The sequence below is a fragment of the Phalacrocorax aristotelis genome, chromosome 3 (assembly GCF_949628215.1).
Source record: "Phalacrocorax aristotelis chromosome 3, bGulAri2.1, whole genome shotgun sequence".
In the NCBI taxonomy this organism is placed as follows: domain Eukaryota; kingdom Metazoa; phylum Chordata; class Aves; order Suliformes; family Phalacrocoracidae; genus Phalacrocorax; species Phalacrocorax aristotelis.
Window position 1 is genome coordinate 7,145,427 of NC_134278.1, and position 18,181 is coordinate 7,163,607.

The 18,181-nt window shown below is 42.4% G+C and overlaps 1 protein-coding gene across 1 annotated transcript in view; it reads left to right on the forward strand.

Moving 5' to 3' along the window:
* The first annotated feature begins 8,813 nt into the window (after positions 1–8,813).
* CD2AP (CD2 associated protein) overlaps positions 8,814–18,181 on the forward strand; it is an 84,960-nt gene continuing 75,592 nt past the window's right edge. The window contains exon 1 of the mRNA XM_075086669.1: positions 8,814–9,063. Coding sequence (XP_074942770.1) covers positions 9,060–9,063 — 4 coding nt within the window. The 5' untranslated portion in view covers positions 8,814–9,059. The remainder of the gene's footprint in view (positions 9,064–18,181) is intronic.

Genomic DNA, 18,181 nt, shown 5'->3' on the forward strand with positions numbered 1-18,181 from the left:
CTAGCTCTAGAATAACTAAATATTCCAGTATAGCACAGGCGTAGGACTAGTCAGCAAGAATGAAAAACGCTGAGGTTTTGGCACTTGGTTTTTTCACGCACTGAGAAGAAAAGAGATCACAGAGCAATCACCTGGGAAGTCAGAGAACTGTATAAAAGAACTGCACTCCCTAAATCCAGTCATTACTGACATGTCATGAGACAAATATAAACACTGAAAAGAAAACAGGATGTTTGAAACATATTTTTTTTTCCGAAACAAGCATTTTCCAGAATGTTTATAGCAAGAATTGCTGTGATTTTAAAGTGGAACAAGAATACATTTTGGAATTCTGATTCCCCACAAGACAGCTCTGATTAATTGGTGTACAAAATGGCGGAGGCGGGAAATTGCCTCTGACCAAGCCCATGTTACCGCCGTCCATATATCAGACCGATACTGTTTTCTAAGAGCTCACTCTGAAAAAAATTCGGTCTTTAACAGACCGGTGTGTCCAAACAGAACTATTGTTTTCACTTATGTTTGTGACAAAAGGTCAGGAGGAGAGATTGGGAGTTCCTGAGTACAGGAGGAGCTCTGGAACAACGATAAACTGGAATTTCTAAAAACGAAGGCATTTGATGTGAAGGGCCAAGTCATAAGGATTAATTAGATTCGAGAAGGGATGCTGACTTTCAAGTAGTCTGGGCTGGAAATAACACAGATGGAGAAGTGAAAAAGAATAGAAAACATTGTGTCTGCGAACTGTTCTCTGAGTGGCTGTTTTTGGGAGGGTGCCAGCTAAAGGATTCAACTTTTGGTAGGAAAAATATGATTTATCCAGGCCCATATCTACGAGTCATCAACTCACAAATGGGCTCATCAGCTAATGTTGCTTCCTTAGAAAAACACTCGGGCCTGTGAGTGGATTTGGGGATCTGCTTTTGGTGACTCAGACACCGCGGCCGGAGCACGTCCCCCTTTTCTGTCACACATCCCCCCCTGCACCTTCGGGTGGGCCCATGCGAGTCCAAACAATGCAACAAACTGTGCTGCATAATTAATTTCTTTGGGGTGTTTTTCTCTGACTGCACACAAAAAGCCTACAGTTCTTTGCACCTTAATCGGGAAAAGTAGAAATAATCTAATTCACTACCCCACCTAAAATGGGAACTGAAAAATATTTTACTTGTCAAGACATAAGTCCAGCCTTCTCTTTGCCTCTCTAACTTTATTGTCTCTGACAGCAGAATAGGAGCTGCTTTTCCTTCTCCAGGTTGAGATGTTAATAACCGTTTAAGTGGAAATACAGAGACAAAATTTCCACATGTAGCCAGTGAGTGAAACAGAAAACTCATCTTCTGCTGGTTTTGTGAGAATATGTTCTGGTAAAATGAACAGTCCCCAATACTTTAACTTCTAAGGAGGAAAAATATAAAGCGATCAGGTGCTTCTGAAGTGCCCAGTTAGGCTGAGCTTGCCATCTCTCTAGAAAACCTGATGTTTGTTGTCGGCAGCAGGCACCAATGCCCGAGGGAGAGGATACACAAGCCTGCAGGAATGTAGATAAATATCTAAGTTCTTACTCAGTTCTTACTCTGCATGAGAACAACAAAAAAAACCCCAGTGAAAACCTCCAAAGCTCTGCCAAAAGGCCCTTCTGCACAGTCACAAGTACCTTACTAAGAGGAGAGCTAACCTTTCTCATTGAAAATATTTCATATTTATTAGATCCAATCACAATTCTGACTTTTTTAACAAACAAAATTGATAAGTTTTGTTTTGCCTGGGGAAGGGGAGGGAGAAACGTGGGTCCTTTCTTGATCTGGGCAATGTTTTCTCCGCAGCAGTGCCTAATGGTTTTGTCAGCTGTAATTTACTTGATAACGCAGAACTGAAAATGCAGGAAACCAACTTTTTTATAAAATTTAGTAGCTTGCTAGAAATAGTTACACAGCTTACAGAAGCATCTACTGATTATAGCAACACATCCTAGAGTTCAGTTACTATAACTGAAGGCGAGGGTGTGTAACTGTCAGGGAAAGTAACATTTTATTACAGAATTTTCTAAACAGAGGGTATTTGGTCAACTCTGGTTATTCCACAGATGTACAGACTGCCCCTTGGGAATGCTATTTATAAACTTGAAAGCGGCTGAACAGCACTCACAAAAAGGCTGCCACTTTCAAGAAAATTAATGACAATCTTACACTGAGGAAGTAAGAGAGAAGAGGCATTGTGTTAAGCTTAAAGCATGAAGCAATAGACAAGTACAGTACGTTTGCACTCCCTTGTCTTGAGTTCTCTGTCGAAGACTGTGATATTGACGAATATGCGCTACTCTCTGCATTGTCAGCTTCGAAACAGCAATACAGGAAAGCGTAACTCCGCATCCCTTTCACCAAAAGGCTCCCAAGAGTCCCCTATAGCACATTACTACAGAGAATATTGTGTCTTCATGTCCCGAAGCTTGCAGGGTGGGGCTTTGCTGTACTTCCATTAAAAAAGCAAACAACACAAGAAAACAACACCCACCCCCCCAAGGCAATCGTACTAAAAATAGTCTCCTGAGTGCAAGTAATATGTGCAGAGTTTCTGCACCCGATCAGTCTTTTTGGTGACAGACTGGTTTTATTTGGAATTTTTAAAATGACAGTTGAACATACTTTAATTGCAAGCCCAAACTGCTCTGAAGACAACAATTCCCTGCTTTAAAGGTTTCCTGCTGGATTTGGAAGCTGAACTGACTGAGCAACCCATCAGATGAGCACTAGAACTAGCACAGGAGCGAGACAGGCAGAAACATAAATTCAGTGTCAAAAGGTGACACTGTCCAGTTGCGGTGGCAGTGACTCAGCTGCTTCTGGCACCGCACTTACAGCACAAAGGGGCTGTAGGGTATCAGCGACTGCCATTTGCATATAAGAGCACTTTCAGTTGACACCATTGTCTTACCTGTGGCACAGAAATGCACCCTAATACATAACGTGTGTGCATCACAGTGATACAAGTATTCATGACGATGTATTAAATGCTTTAATAAAACTTACCACCTTCCGAGGAAACTTTATGCCTTTAGATCATCACAGTTAGGACTACATTGCTGTCACTGATGCAGCCAGGGAGAAATTACATTGCTAATACTGTACGTTTTGTATGAAGTTGTCTCTGCAGAGAAAAGGCTTTTTATCCCCTCTCGCAGCATGTGTGAGAACTGTTACAACAACAAGGGGTTTTTCCTTTACTTTTATTTTGGTAAGACAAAACGGCTGAAGGCCACAGCTGTTGATTTATTCAGATGCTGAAGGAAACCATTAGCCCATTGGACCCTGAAGATGAGATTTCTTTGTGCTAGTTGTTAATATAAGGAAATCCCAAACAGTAGCTGTCAAAGGGACCTAATACAAATGCAAAATGCCAAATGTACCTAAAAGGGAAGGAGGAAGGTGGTTGCTTATTAGAGAAAAAATAAATATGCCAGTGAAAAGCACAGCTTGCTTTTTTCTACATCTTGTTTTAAGTAATGTGATGTACTACAACCAAACCGTGGTGACAAAAACTCTCCTGTATTTAAATCAAATAGAATATCTTTGAAACTACATGTATGGTTACACATATGGTTGTACCGTTAAGGACTACGTGCCCACATGAAACATTTTTTATCAGCTTGATGCAGACAAAGCTTCTCCACAAACTCCCTGCTGTTTGCAGCTTTGTATTAATTAGTTGTAACAGCCCAGTATAAACTAATTGAATCCTCAGAGGAGATGTCACAGAAAAAACGTAATAGCTGCCATCAGGGTAAGTACTCTTTCAGACTACTGTTATAATGGCTTCAGGCAGAAACATGACTAATTGTTGCCTACACTTAGCCTGAATTTCAGATACACCCCCTCTCCCCCAGTTCTTTTCTTTCAAGATTCAACAGTTACAAGTCCTTTATTTCATACCTGTGCAACAGAGGTGACACTTCTAATACTTCATTTAGGACTTTAAAAGTACCGGACAAGCCGTCATCTCCAATAATGTTTTAATCAACCTTGGGTCCTATTTGAAGGAAGGATTTTTATACAACAAAATGAGGCCACAGAACTGAAACTTGTCCTGGCTCCCTGTCTCGTGCTCAGCCCAGCAAAACGCAGTAAGGGACAGGAGTTTTTGGCATGAGGCAAAGGAGTAAGACAAGGGAAAAAACAGTACTTGCTACTCAAGGCTAGAACTGATTATGGATAAGAGAATGGAATTGGCTAAAAAGGTTGATAATAATGGAGGAAATAAACCAAGAGTGGTTAAACTTGAAACTAAGGACAGAGGAATTTGTTTCCGCTGCTTGATGTTCCTCAGCCTTTTGAACCAAGGACTTAACCAATAAACAGCAAACCATTTTTGTGGTGTTGCCACAACAATTTCCAGTTAAAGACAAATAAAATTAGGGTAAACTTCCACTGTCCATATTATTTCCCCCATTTTGGTTGGTCGCTTTTTTGATGTGTGAGAATGTGTGTGTAGCTGGTCTAAAAAGCCATTTTCCATTATTTTGCAGACAAGCTCTTGAGTTCTCATCACTGATCCAGTCCACAGGTTGAAAATCTGGCACTAGTGCATGATTCTTTCAATAGCCTGAAAAATAGCACGCCAAATCCCTTAATATCACCAGCTGCCTGTAGTATTTCATCCTTCTTCAGCAACAATCTGAAAGAAAGACTACGACTCGTTGCTCTTTACCTGTATGGAGGGAGCTGTGCTGTAGCTGCAAAGTGTCCAGCCTTTCTAAGGACCCTGCGCAGATGTTAAGATGCTGCATAACGGAGTATCTCTAAGGGGGTAGGAAAGGGAGAAAAACAAAGCTGGTTTTTCTTCTTAAAAGAATGCAACCGCTCCCCAAGAGCTGAAAGAAATAATAGGATTAAGCGTTACTGTGCAAGCTTAATTTGCCCCCTCCTTGAAAATTTTGATAGTTTTTACTTACAAACCAACTGCTCTGAGTTTTAATATTTTCTCTCCTTTTTGTTTTTAAGAATCCTGCCCCATTCAGTGGAATAAGCAGATTCACTCTCCACTGAGTATGCAGTGAAGGGAAAAATACTGTGTGTCCTCAATGAATATTCTCCCACAGGTTATATTTTTTTAAATGAAGTATATCTGCTGCTTCTTCAAACCAGCAGAGGGAGTTTTCTCATCAAAGTGATTTTTTAACTTCTGAAACACAAATCTGTCTTTTTTAGTGATGTTTGTTACCTAATAGGAACTGCTCCTGGAAACAAAAGGTGAAATTTTACAATCAATCAAGTCTGTTTAACTCCTTAGTGCTAGAGGCTGTAGGCTTCCAGTCAATTTTAACAGGTATTATTGTGCAAGAAATTGCTGTCATGAAAAATGCAATAGGGTATTAAAAGCATGAAAAATTGGCTCAGCTGGAATGTTTGGGAGCAAACATGTAGTTAAAGTGGACTGCACAGTTACTGCAGTACACGCGCCACTCAAATGTGCATGAAACTTGGTAACAGCTTGGAAAAAAAGCCAGTTCCTTTATTTTTGTGCTCTAGGGAGAAATTTTGAAAGTTCCAGGTTTATGTTTCTTTATTTGGAGGTATTGGAGGAATTCTAAGATTACCACAGTTGCAAAAAAGGTCCAGTGAAATGTTCAATGCAGCGCTACTAGGAAAAGAGTCCATCGTTATTCCTAATTTGTTTGTGAGAGGAAAAAAAGCATCTCTGGTGGTGACAAATTGTATCATTCTTATTTTATGCTATAAAGCTACATACCAGGCTCTATACAATGATCTCTTTTGTAAAATAAAATGATAGCAGCTACTGACGTTAACAGTGAATATTTTCTTGATCTGTGAACAGGTCACAACTCTTCCTTTCAAAAGTAAGCCATAAATTCAGATATTCCATTAAGTTCAATCATAAAGCATTTAAAATGTTAATCTTTCATTTTTAAAAGTTTTGTTGAACAAATTCCACCTTGGAAGAAAATAATCACAGTTATTTTGAGGAACCTAACTCGGTTTGAAAATATTCTGAAACAAATATGCACTTTGATAATTCCATAGAGTCGGAATAACGATGCTCTTCAATCTGTTTGAACTGAAATAGATGATTGAATAAAAAGCAAGATCCAATGTCCCCTCTATATCTACCAGTGTAACAGCAAGACTATGTTTTCAACGGACTGCATAAATACCAGTCGTTGCATAATATCCAAGTGAAAATGGCTAATTAAACGTTTTCAGCTTTTATTGAAGTGGCAACTGAGGAAGAAACTTACTGTAGGTGATTTAGAAGGTAATTATTGGTAAACGAGCATTTAGCACACAACATTAGACAGAGAGCATATAGAAATGGAGTAGTCACAAGGCTTAACGGTTGAGCCATAATAGCAAATAGTTACTAGCTTAGCACAGCTGTATTTTTCTTATATGTATTATAATTGCCAACTCATATAAGAATGCTAAATACGGGTCCCTATGCCGCTGTGAGTTACACATGAGCGGACTCTTGCATTTTTGCAAAACTCACTGCCGTGAAGTCTCGTCAAACTCAGCGAAGCATGAGGCAGAGACAACTCTTCAGCGCCACATAACTCACGGACCAAAGCCCCAGAGAAGGACCAGCTTTAGACATGGGTGAAACAGAAAATTGTACAGGGCTGCAGATGATGGGTTCAGCAGCATCGCAGCGAGTTGTCCAGAGAGATGAAGACTGTTTGGCTCAGCAGCCACAGGGGCTCCCTCAGCAGGGGCTCCCTCAGGAACCATCCCATTTCTGCTTCACTGGTACTGAAAAGGAGATGGAGGCTAAAGCACAGGACTGGCTGGATGCTGGTGCGCTACCATCACAGCAGATGGGCTCGGAACAAAATTCAGTTTTTGTACTCAGGCTGCTAAGAGGCTTTGAGCCAGCCCTAGCCACAATTATTAAGACATGTAAAAAGAAACCAGGGAGAATTTCAGAAAGCCAGCATCTTGCTAGTCCACAGAATAAGAACTGATAACCAGTGCTTTACTCTCCAGCATGTTCTAGACTGAAGTGGAGGGCAAAGAGAGATTTATGTCAGTATGAGCATTCATTCAGGGCTGATGCAAAGGTAGTAATGACGCTTAAACACACTGGAATGAACTTTTGCCCTAGTTCAGACCAACTTCTTGAAGTAAAGCTACATGGAGCTCCTTCAACTCTCTGTAAAGACATGCACTATGAATATTTTATTTCTCACCTCTCGTTCGTGCATACTTAGCCCTGTGGGGCAGGGTTTAAAAAGGTAAAAATTGTTATATCAGACCAAATCCATAATTCCTCTCATCCCTTAACCTTTTTTTAGCATGTAGCTCTTCAGAGGAAATAGAAAAAAACTATAGAGAAGACAGATGAGGATAATTTGTCCTCATGGAAGTTATTTTCTTAATTTTTGTTGGCCATGACTTCAGACTCTAAGGATGATGTTTCCTTTCTGTCCCAAATCTCCTCTTGCTGTTAACTACTGTAAGTCTGGAGAGGTTATATTTTTATAAAAAAAACAAATTCTCCTTTTAAGGGGAGCATCATGGGGCCATTTATCAGCATTAAATGCTATACCTGCTTCAAGGAAATTCTGACTATCACTTGTATGTTTCCGGTTCTGCTGTTGGAAGAAATGGAAACACAGTCTGTCTCAAAGTACTGCGAGGGAGATAAAATATCATACGACAATGTGCTATATGCTTGTTTATACCCTCAGACTTCACATTTTGTCTTTGGTACTCTTTATCTGACTCATTTTCTGTTTATATGCCATGAGAAAGATGCTAAACAAAAACTGACTCCTGGAAATACTTGACATTCTTTTCAGGCTAATTTTGTCCCGAGTGTGGCTGAAATGGCTCATTTTGAACCGCTCATAAAAGGATGTCTGCAGCAGGGAGGATGGAATATTTTCATTTCAGAGAACCCTGCTGTGTTATATTCCCCTATTTTCATCAAAATGAGACTATGTTTACTTGTTCTTTTGGCCTCAGGGTCAGTTTTTTCTTTAAATCAGTTTAGTTCTAAGTAGTCGTATTCACTCATTCCTGAGTTTCCCACAAAAAACTGAACAGTGGTAGCCTGACACAGCTTTGAACACTTTCCTCCTTTTTAAAGCGCATCTTAAGTAAAAAAAAAATAAAACAACAAAAAATACCGCTCCGCTCCGCTATGTACCCTCCAAATGCATCGCACAAGCCCACAAACGCACACGAGTTCAGCAGCCTCGAAGGCCACAGGGACATGCCTGCTTTCCTCCCCAGGCACGGCCTGGCCCCTGCAGCCAAACCGACCCCAAATCTCGGAGATCTCTCCGCCGGAAAGGGGTTTCCCGAAACGAGCCCAGGGCGGGTGTTTTCGGGTGAGGGGTAGAGCCGGGAGGCTGCCGGGGGCGGAGGCGGGGAAGCCCCTGGATGCTTGGGGCAGCCCGAGGGCTGTGCTGAAGGGCCGCAGAGCCATGAGGCAGCTCCTTCCCGCGTGGGAGGGGGCATCGCCCCTCTGCGGCGGGAAGGGGGAGGGGGGCGTCGCCTCAGGAGGCAGCGGGGCGAGCGGGAGGCGGGGCGGCACACCCGCCCGGGGCGGGGGGACGCGGGGCGGCGGCGGGGCAGCGGGCTCCTCCCGCCGGCGGAGGAGGAGGAGGAGGAGGAGGAGGAGGAGGCCGAGGCGGAGGCGGAGGAATGCCGGCCAGCAGGCGCTGAGGGCGGCGGCCCCGCTGCACCTTCCTCACGCGGGGCGGGGCGGTGACGTCACCCCGCCTGGCAACGGCGGCGCGGCGTGGGGGCGGTGGCGCGCGGCTCTCGCGGGATTTGCCGACCCCCGCCGCGGGCGGGGCGGGGGCGGTGCCGCCGGTGCCGGAGCTCGCCTGAGGCGAGGCGAGGCGAGGCGAGGCGCGGCGGCGGGTAGCGAGGGCACGGGTCGGGGCTGCGGTTGCCTTTGCCCCGGGCCGCCGGCGGCTCGGAGCAGCCTCTTTCACACCCGTAGCGGCACGGATGGAGCCGCCGTGCCCGGCTTGAGTGCGTCGGCGGGACCCGGAGCCGCTCCGCCGAGCCCGCCCGGGCGGGGGGGGGCGCAGCATGGGTGAGCGCGGCGGGGACGGGCTGCCGCGGCTGGGCGGGGGGGGGCGGCGGGACCGGCACCTTCTTCCCGTTCCTGCCCTTTGTCTGAGGGGGAGGGCGCGAAGCTGGGGTGCCCAGGAGGCGCCGCCGCCTCAGGGCAGCTCCCGAAATCTCCCCGGGGAAGGGGCGTTGCAGGTGCCCGGTGCCCTCGCAGGAGGCGGGGGGCGGCAGGTGCCCGCAGGTGCCCGCAGGTGCCCGGGTAAACGCCGCCTCCTCGGCGGGACGGGGGGAGGCGGGGGCCGCCCCTCCTGCCCGGCCGGTCCTGGGGGGCTGCCAGGTTTTCGGCGGGGAGAGCGAGGTTTAAAGCCGTATAGCGAGCCCTGATCCAGTGCTGGTTGGAGGGAGCTTGCTTGGAGTGGCTGGGTGAGGAGTAAAAGTTGTCCTGATTAAATCCAGCCCTTTTGGAGTTTTCTTTTTTTTTTTTTTTAATTTTTTTAACCTAAGTTCAGTTTGAGCTGCACCTTCACCCATTTCTCCACCAAAGTGTTGGTTTTAAAAAAGCAAGCGTACAACGGTTCGAAGTATTCCTGTTTCCCTAACGTGCCAGTTCAGCTTTACGCTCAGTCAGTTGCACTGGGTCTAATTTTTGTTGTAAGAGCGTCTGTATCGGGAAGTATGAAAGTGTGACTTAAACGCCGCTCTTCAGAGCTCTCTTCCCTTATTCAGCATTCCCCCGCTGTGGTCTGAAATCGTTCACTGACCATTTTGTCTGTCTCGGTTACCTCCACTCATGTTGCATCTCTTGCTTCGCTGTATAACAGCAGCTGCTTAACGTACTTCTGCGAGGGAGCGTGCAACGGTGGCTTTCGTGTGTTGTGTGAAGAGGCACGTGTGTATTTAGGCTGCTGTGTGCAAACGGGCCACGTTTGATCAGCACGGTTTAAGCTTTTTAACTGGAAACATACCTGGGTTTTGTACAGCTTTGCTTCCTCCTCCTCGTGCATAAAACGAGGGAAGAAGTGCACGGTCTGCAGATCAAACATGTAGTTAGTAAAGCGTTACACATTCTTCCTAATTATAAAGATGTGATTTCAGTGCTTTCATTTTAAGGGAAGTTGTCTTATATGCTCAATGCACACTTAAAATGAAGCATGAAAATATAAAGTGAAATTGGTATTTTAGGATCGGATACAAACCAAACTCTAAAGAACTCACTTTTTGATGCTTCCTGTTATTGTTCAGAATAGTTAAGAATTACTGTTTCTTTCTCTTTGGGCTGTATTGTCTTACTTGCAGGTGAGCAATGTCTACCCAGGTCAGTGTGGTGGCCTGTGATGGTAGTTCCCATAGCGTAAAGGTTTAGTATGTTAATTAAACATTTTGAACTTGGACTGTGTAATGCTGAAGTGTGAAATACCTAAGGATTTACATACGGTAGGTCTGAAGGCTATTAAAATTATTAGTATGCAGTTAGGAATACTGCATAAAACTTACTAAAATACAGTCCAGTTTATGACTAATGATTACTATGTGACCTTGTCTTATGTATTTTTTTCTTACCTTTTATTAAGTGTGGCTTCTTTTTCTGCCTCTTCTGACTACAGTAGTGAGCATATTATTACTGCTGCAGAGGCGACTGAATTGAGTGGGTGCATACACTCCATGTCAAGCATTGTTATTGCATGGGTTCTTAAAACCATAACAGTTTGTATTCATGGGCAGTTATGGAACTGTTTCTGTCAGAATGCTGGCAAACCTCTATAAATGATTGCCGGATGATCCCAGAGCCTTTTATACAGTTATTCTAATGAAGGTGTTGTCCTTTATTCATATTTTCAAGTGCTAATCTCTTGTGACAGAAAATGGGGAGGAATGTACAGCATTCCACTTGAAAAATAAGAGGTGAAAGAGGACTAACTGAATGCCTTGTATGTGTGAGCGATGGCCTCATGTTTACCTTGAGAAGTCATTATTTGATTATTTTATTAATGACATCATGGTAGAGCTAGCTCTTGATAAGAGATTGTTTGTCTTTTATGTCAGCTTCTGAAAGAGATCTTACATATAAGAGGTGGCTTGGAAGGGACCGTTGAGGTGTCTGTCTGACAAACTCAGTCAAGGGTTTCTGGGATTTATGGAGACGTAAGAATGGGGCAGTATGGCTCTGGAGGAACCAAAAGGCAGAAATACAAAATGCCTTGGAACAGGTTCTTTTATGTTCTTGCAGTAGCTGGAAACTAATGTTGCAAGAGCAGGTGTCATTCAGGTGCTTGAAAGATGGGGACAGGGACGTTATTAGAGGTGACAAATGCTAGACGTGAAATTACTGGTAATGCCCAGTTCCATGCTTAAGCTCTATCATTATAATTCTTTGCCCTCTATACTAGATTAATCATGTGTATTCAATATATAGCTCTACAAAGAGATAGAGAAATAGATTATTTAAAGGAAAAAAATGTGTTTGGGGGAAGAACTTTGATTTAATTATCTTTTTGCTATCTTGAGTTGATATCTGCTTGGAGGGTTAGAGGGAGGTAGAGTTCCATGTATTGGTGCATTGTAACATCTATCTGGTTTGCTTCTATGGCTGAATAACAGATAATTTTCCTAATTATAGTTGAGAAATCATTCAACTAAACAACTTGCATGTTAACAGGAAGGTTGAGCTAAATCTGCAACATCCAACTAATTTTTGTATGGCTTCACAACTAAGAACGAAATGTCCAGCAACAGTTGATGAAGTGCCACAGTGGTGTACTGAAATCTACTGGATTTCTGTCAGTATCTTCTCAGCTATATGTGTTTCCTGCTTCCCCCCCCCCCCCCTTTTTTTTTCTAATTTCCAAAAATCTGTGCAAGCTTTGATTTGTGGTTCCCACAAGTTAGTGCACTTGAACTTGCTGCATTTCACCTTTGAACATTTTATAGCTTTGGCATACTTTAAGAAGTCAGTCATACTACTTCATTGCTAACAGAATGAGTACAAATACATGTAAAAATATTTGGTCTACAGAAACTATTTGGTGAGTTCTTCGAACATTAAACTTGTGTGAAGCCTTTTGCTTTCTTCACCTTCATATTGGCAACATGCTGGGCAAGAAAAAATTGGAAGGTTTTTGTAAGCAGACTGAATCCTTTTAACATATTGTCACGAGGACAGTGACAGACTGTTTCAGTATTCACTAGTAGTATTACAAGAACTGATTAAAACATTACTTCAAGGTTTGATCTCCACTAATTTTAGAAACAAACAACTAAAAAACAACAAAGGAGTAGGATAGATCAACAGTCCTTGAGCTAGTATTTTTCGCAAAAAATATGTAAGAAGCAAGGTACAGTTAAACATTATCCACAGTAAACTGCTGAAGAATAAGATGACTTAGAAGTACACGTTATTGCAACCCTTCTGTACGAGCGTACTTGATGAGCCTAATGTTGACAGACCAACTGTACTTGTACTGTCAGTGTTGAGTAAAGGGCTTTCTTATTATAATTTTCTTTTCTTCTAGACAAAACTATACGGGAAGATGATGGAAATTTCACCTCTGGAAGAGAGGTGCCTAACCTACTGGGAAACCAGACTACAGTAACTGGGAATAGTTAATGTACACTGGGTTTGGGTCAAGGTAGAGGAGAAAGCCCATCAAAAGGTGTTAGAGGTTCTGTCAGCTTAACTCTTGCCTTTTTTGTTTCTCCAAGAATGTAAGAGCTGCTGTGCTGAGAGTCCTGTCTGTGAGGCAGGTAGGGAGGAAAAGGATATGGAAAGCAGGTCTGTTATGCGAAGTCCTTTTGTTTTTTTTTTTTTTAATAAAAACCTGTAGTCTGGCAATTAGTAAATTACGGACTTGCTCAAAGGTGTTTGTGGTTTCACTGGGTGCTTGTTATAGATAGGGATGGACCATCAGGGACCTTGTACAAAGGGGGACAAAGAGGAATGTGGCTCTTGCCCTCCACAGGTACCTGTGGCAGCGAGGGTCCCTGTTTAGCATGAATGGGGGTGTGTGAGGGAAATATGTCCTTTTTCCCTGAAGCTGCTGTTGGTTCTGCCTGACTGCCTTGTATTTTTGAGAAAGGGTGGATGATTTTTTGGTGGCTTCAGACTGAGAAGTCCCTCTATGCCTACTTTCCTTGTGTGCCAGCCATTCCAGGTGCTGGTCATCTTTACTGGATGCTTGTTTTAATTCTGATAGCACTTTCATCTTGTTGCGGAGAGTTATTCAGGGCTGTGTATGTGTTAATCAAGACTTGACTTTGTGCAGGGGTATAATTATATTTGCTGTCTTGGTTTCTTTTGTTTTCTTAACAGTTCTTAGAGTTTTTGTTTCAGCTAGGTAGGATCTTCCCTTTGAAGTATCTTCACCTTCACTGGCCTTCTTCACCCTATTGTCTGCCTGTGGTAGTTGTTTTTGGCCTCTTAGGGGATTTTTGTTGCATAAACACAGGAAATGGGGAGCCTGACACCCTGTACTGTCTGGGGCTAAGCGAGGTGGCTGCCCAGCCTATCCTGCTCTGGCTGTCATAGCTCTGCTCTTCCCATCCGTTTTGCTTCCTTGGAGATGCTGTCACATATGACAGCTGGTCCAGTATTTCCCCAGCCTGGTTTCATAAAAATGATTTGTTAGGAAAGAACAGTGATGAAAGTGCTTGAAGTGACTTAGGTCGTCTTCACAGAAGTGGGTAAGTCAATCAGGTGAAATTTGTTGCTAGTGGGTCTGGGCTGTAGTGATTTCTAGTGGCTAGTCCAGCCTGTGATTACCACCTGGGCACTTAAAATGTGTCTCTGGCCCACTCAGGGGTTCAGCCCTTCTCTTCTGCTCCTTCTGAATATTTTCTTTTTTTAAAACTGGCTTCCTCTATTTTGTAATGTAGTTAAATTATTTTATGTTCAACCTTTTATTCCCTGACACACTTCCTTTCCACGAGCATTGCTCTTCTCTTATACTCTGAATTGTGCATTTGCTAATGATCTAGTATGTGCCCTGCTCCCTGTGAAGGAGATGCCTGTGCTTTTGCTGTCCCTTATCTGCTTGGACATGTAGTGATGAGAAATAGTTTTACTTTGTTACTTCGTAACTTTGTCACTCCAATGGTGCAAGTGTAACCCTGCTTGTGCATCACCCTCAGCGGTCCTGTCACACTGGTTGTTAGCAGGGCTGAAGTACTAAAACTGCCTGTTAAGTTGCCTCTTTCCTAGAATGATCCCTTGCTATTTTAAATAAAAGCATACCAAAGATTTCATTTTGATGCTAGCCTTGCTTTGAGCAGGATGTTTGCCTAGATGGCCTCTGCAGGTTCCTCCCACCCGAAATTATTCTGTGTTTTTTAGTGTAAACTTCAATTCATTTGAATAATGTTGTTTACTTTCTCTGACTAAAGCCAACAAGTATTTTTGGGTGGGATCGTGTTTTGCTGCTCTAGCCATATGCAGAATTGACTTCCTTTATATAAAATCAATGTGAAACGTTGCTTTTTCAGAAATCTTGAATGAAGAAAATGAAGCGTTGTACATATTTTTGAACAGTATATCTGCATTTCCTGAAAAATTCAAGACCTGCCACTGCCAGAGTCTTAAATCAGACTGAAGAAGTCGCCATATGTGTCTGCTGAATGAGTTAAATCTTTCCACTTTTGGGGTGATGTACACTGGAGAGAATACATTATGAGGTCATTCAGCATATTAAGCTAACTTTTCTTAAAGGAATATGTATTGCCTATAACATGCTCAAGGTATTAGGCATGATTGCTTTCATTGGAATAAATTAGAATAAAATATTTTAAATTATTTGAAAAAGTGAACCATTTTCCTTTAATTTCCATAATTTGGAGAGTACTGACTTGTGGTGTTAGAGGAGAGGGTTGCGGCTGGGGCTCCACTGAAGTCTGGAGAAGGAAGTGGAGATCTGTCTGCTTGTGTGCCATAGTGCTGAAGAGCATCGTGATTGTAAACTTTGAGTTTAAATTTGACATTATTGTTTAAGAAATTAGAATTTTATCAACTTCTTGCTTCCACCGATAAAATATTATTTTAAATTATTTAAATGGCTTAAGGTCATGCTGTTTTCTTAACAGTACCTAAATCACCATGAACATGATACTTCTTGACAGTAGAGGAATACATAAATGGCTTTGGAATTAATTAGTACTAGGTAATCTTTTTTCTTTCTTATTTTGCTTCTGCAGCAGCCGAGTCTCAGCTGCTGTAAATAGATTTTTGTGGATTAGAGTTATTAATGACTTTTATTTTAGTTTTAAATTAAGAAGGAAGTTTTGCCCGAGTTCCTGGAAACTTGCCTGACTTACCATTTAAGGAAGACTCTTAAGTCATCAGTTTCTGCCTCTTGGATAAAATTACTAAGTGGTCAGTCTTAGTCTTGACTGTATATGTAGCTTGAGCTTTTTGAGCTAGTGCTGAAATAAAGTCTCATCCTTTACATACCTCTGGCTAGTGAGTATTATCCTCTTCCCTTGTATGAGCCGAGTCTTCTGAAACTTTCCTGTTTTCCTGGATTAGCTTTCAGCCAGGCTGGGTCTCCAGAAACAGAGACTAAGCTCATGGTTGCAAAAAGAGTGAATGAAAGCTGGAGGAGGATGAGGATGCTGCTTACAGCACTGTCGGCTGCAGCATGTTTACAGCAGTCATCAAAGTAGTGCCTGATAGAAATTGTCTTCCAATTTTAGCTCTTTGGTTCAGTTGTGAATTTATTGGAAACATACCAGTTTACCTTAATTCCATGTAGGTATCTTTTTGTTTTTTCCAAGTTACCTTGTTTCTGTTTTTCAGGAAGAATACAAAAGCAGAAAAATAAGTAAACTTCTCAGAATGGTTCAAGTTGTTTCCACTCAATGCATCTTTGGGACTGGGAGGAGAAAAGTCTCCATCTTTGCTGCTTGAAGAAATGAAACTGTCAGTTTCATGAAGTTTTTACTCTCCAGTAAAGGAGAATCACATCCCTTAACTCTGAATTTATATCTTTAGTTATAAAAGGGTTTGTTTTAATGCTGCTTTGCATGTAACCTTTCTTCTCCTCAAGTCATCCTGTGTTTCACGCTGTGCTTCAGCAAAGATAACTTTAGGCTGCTGCCAAAAAGGACCAGAGCTTTGTGATGCCTCTTCCTGGCTTGCCATGGCTCTAGTGGTTGTGAGTCCTCAGTGTGAGCCGATAAGCTGGCTGGTGCGGAAGAAACTCTTGTGCTGGCGTTGACATCATGTCAGCAAGCTGAAAGGCCATACTCTGACTGCACAGTCATTAGCTCCTGTGCAAGAGAGTGGATGGGACCGTATTTCAGGAGCCAGGGAAGGGAGAGTGTTTCTGTTTTACATTTTAGCCGGCAGTTACTTTGCACTAGATCCAAGATGAAATTTCATCAACTACTTCTGAGTGTCTATATTAATTGCTCTCCCTAAGAGTTAATGATCTAGATAAAGCATTATTTCTTGTTTCTTATCTTAAAAAAGATTTTTTTAAACTCCTTGTCATCCTCCCCCATCTGTTTTAAGCCATCCAAATTACCTTTTCAAACCATGCCTCTAACTTGCATTCTTTTTTTTTTTATTGGTTTAATAATACCTTTAAAGAGAAAATAGTTCCTAAGCAGCTAGAACTTGTAACTGAGGTGCTTTTTGTATTTCTGTGGATTTTGGTTTTGGTTGTCTGCAGTAATGTGCATGTTTTGAGAAGACCAAGAACAATATTTAAAAAAAAAGAAAACTGTACCTCTGTCCTCCTATATCCTGATTTTCTGCAGCTGAGCTGGAGTTTAACATTCACATCACTTAACTGCTTTTTTGGAGTTTAGCTTATTTAGTACTGTCATAAATCAGTAAATGCACAATTAACTAGAATAAGCCTGCCTAAAACTTAAGGTAAATTATACTGCTGTTTGTACTCATTTTAGCATCTGAATGTTTCTATTGGGGAAGTTATTAACTACTAGAAGAAATTGCCAATGGAAGTGCTAGATCCATCGCTTCTTGATATGGTCAGTCCCCTGGATGACGCGATATCAGTGCATTCTTTAATCTTCCCTTTTGGCAGATTTAGTGATCATGTGTCCATGGGATGAGCTAGCTCAAGACACTGGCCAGAGTTGAATCCAACTGGAAGAGAACCAGCTGGCTGATTTGGCAGCAAACTAAATCGGCACACCCTGGAGCAGCATGACTGCGAGACCAGCACAAGGGAAGAGGCAGCGGTATGGGAATGAGTAGGGAGAGAGCATGCAGGGTCACTCCTTCATCCTCAGATTGTTGGATTAGGTGTAAGAAACTGTATGACTAAAGCAAGTGTTCCTGAAAAGCAGAGTCTATCTGGTTTGTTTCCTAAGTGGTTAAGTGAAGAATATTCTCTTGTTCAGAGTTTAGTTACATGACTTCACAAATTTAACTAGATTTGCAAGCTGCCCGGGAATATCAGCAGTTTCAGGTGGCTATCTGAAGAGTTGGCCGTGGGCTGTTTGTTTGAAACCTCAGTGTCCCAAACAACGCTTCTTTTTGTGTTTATCTGAGTTAGTGCTGTTCTGAAGCCAGGTGAAATGAGATGCCGTTCTGAAACTGGGGCAGTGGAAGTGCTGAGGGGAGTAAGTCTTCTGTAGCCATAAGGACAAAAGCAAATACGTTAATCCCATACTGTCACAGGTGTGGTAGATAAGGAGACAGCAGATCTCTCAGAAGAGTGCGAAGAGCAGAATAAAATCCTTTTATTAAGCATAAACTATTATAAAGAGTGCTGTTTTGCTCTTGAAAATCAAATATGGTGCTTTGTTTGCCTGACCTAAACTACGCATGGTACCGAAAATGTACCTCGTCCTTCAGCACTGGGAAGGAGAGTTTGTCTGTGAAATGGAAGGCGGTAGTTTATGTGAAAATGTTAATCTATTGCTTTAATGAGAAGCCTAAGTATAACAGGATCTGCTTTTATTGCACACCAGTACCTGTGTAAGGATGTGGCACAGGCAAGTGGTGAAATTAGAAACCATCTCAGATGCAACCCTTTGCAGCTTGAGGAGAGCTTGAAGGCATTGCCTGTAGCTGTACGTGCTGTAGGGCTGCATGTGAATCAACAGTGTGGTTTTTCTCAAGTAAAAGCACAACTGAGAGTCTGTAATATTGTTTCTTCTGATTTTCATGTGTTCATCTTCTT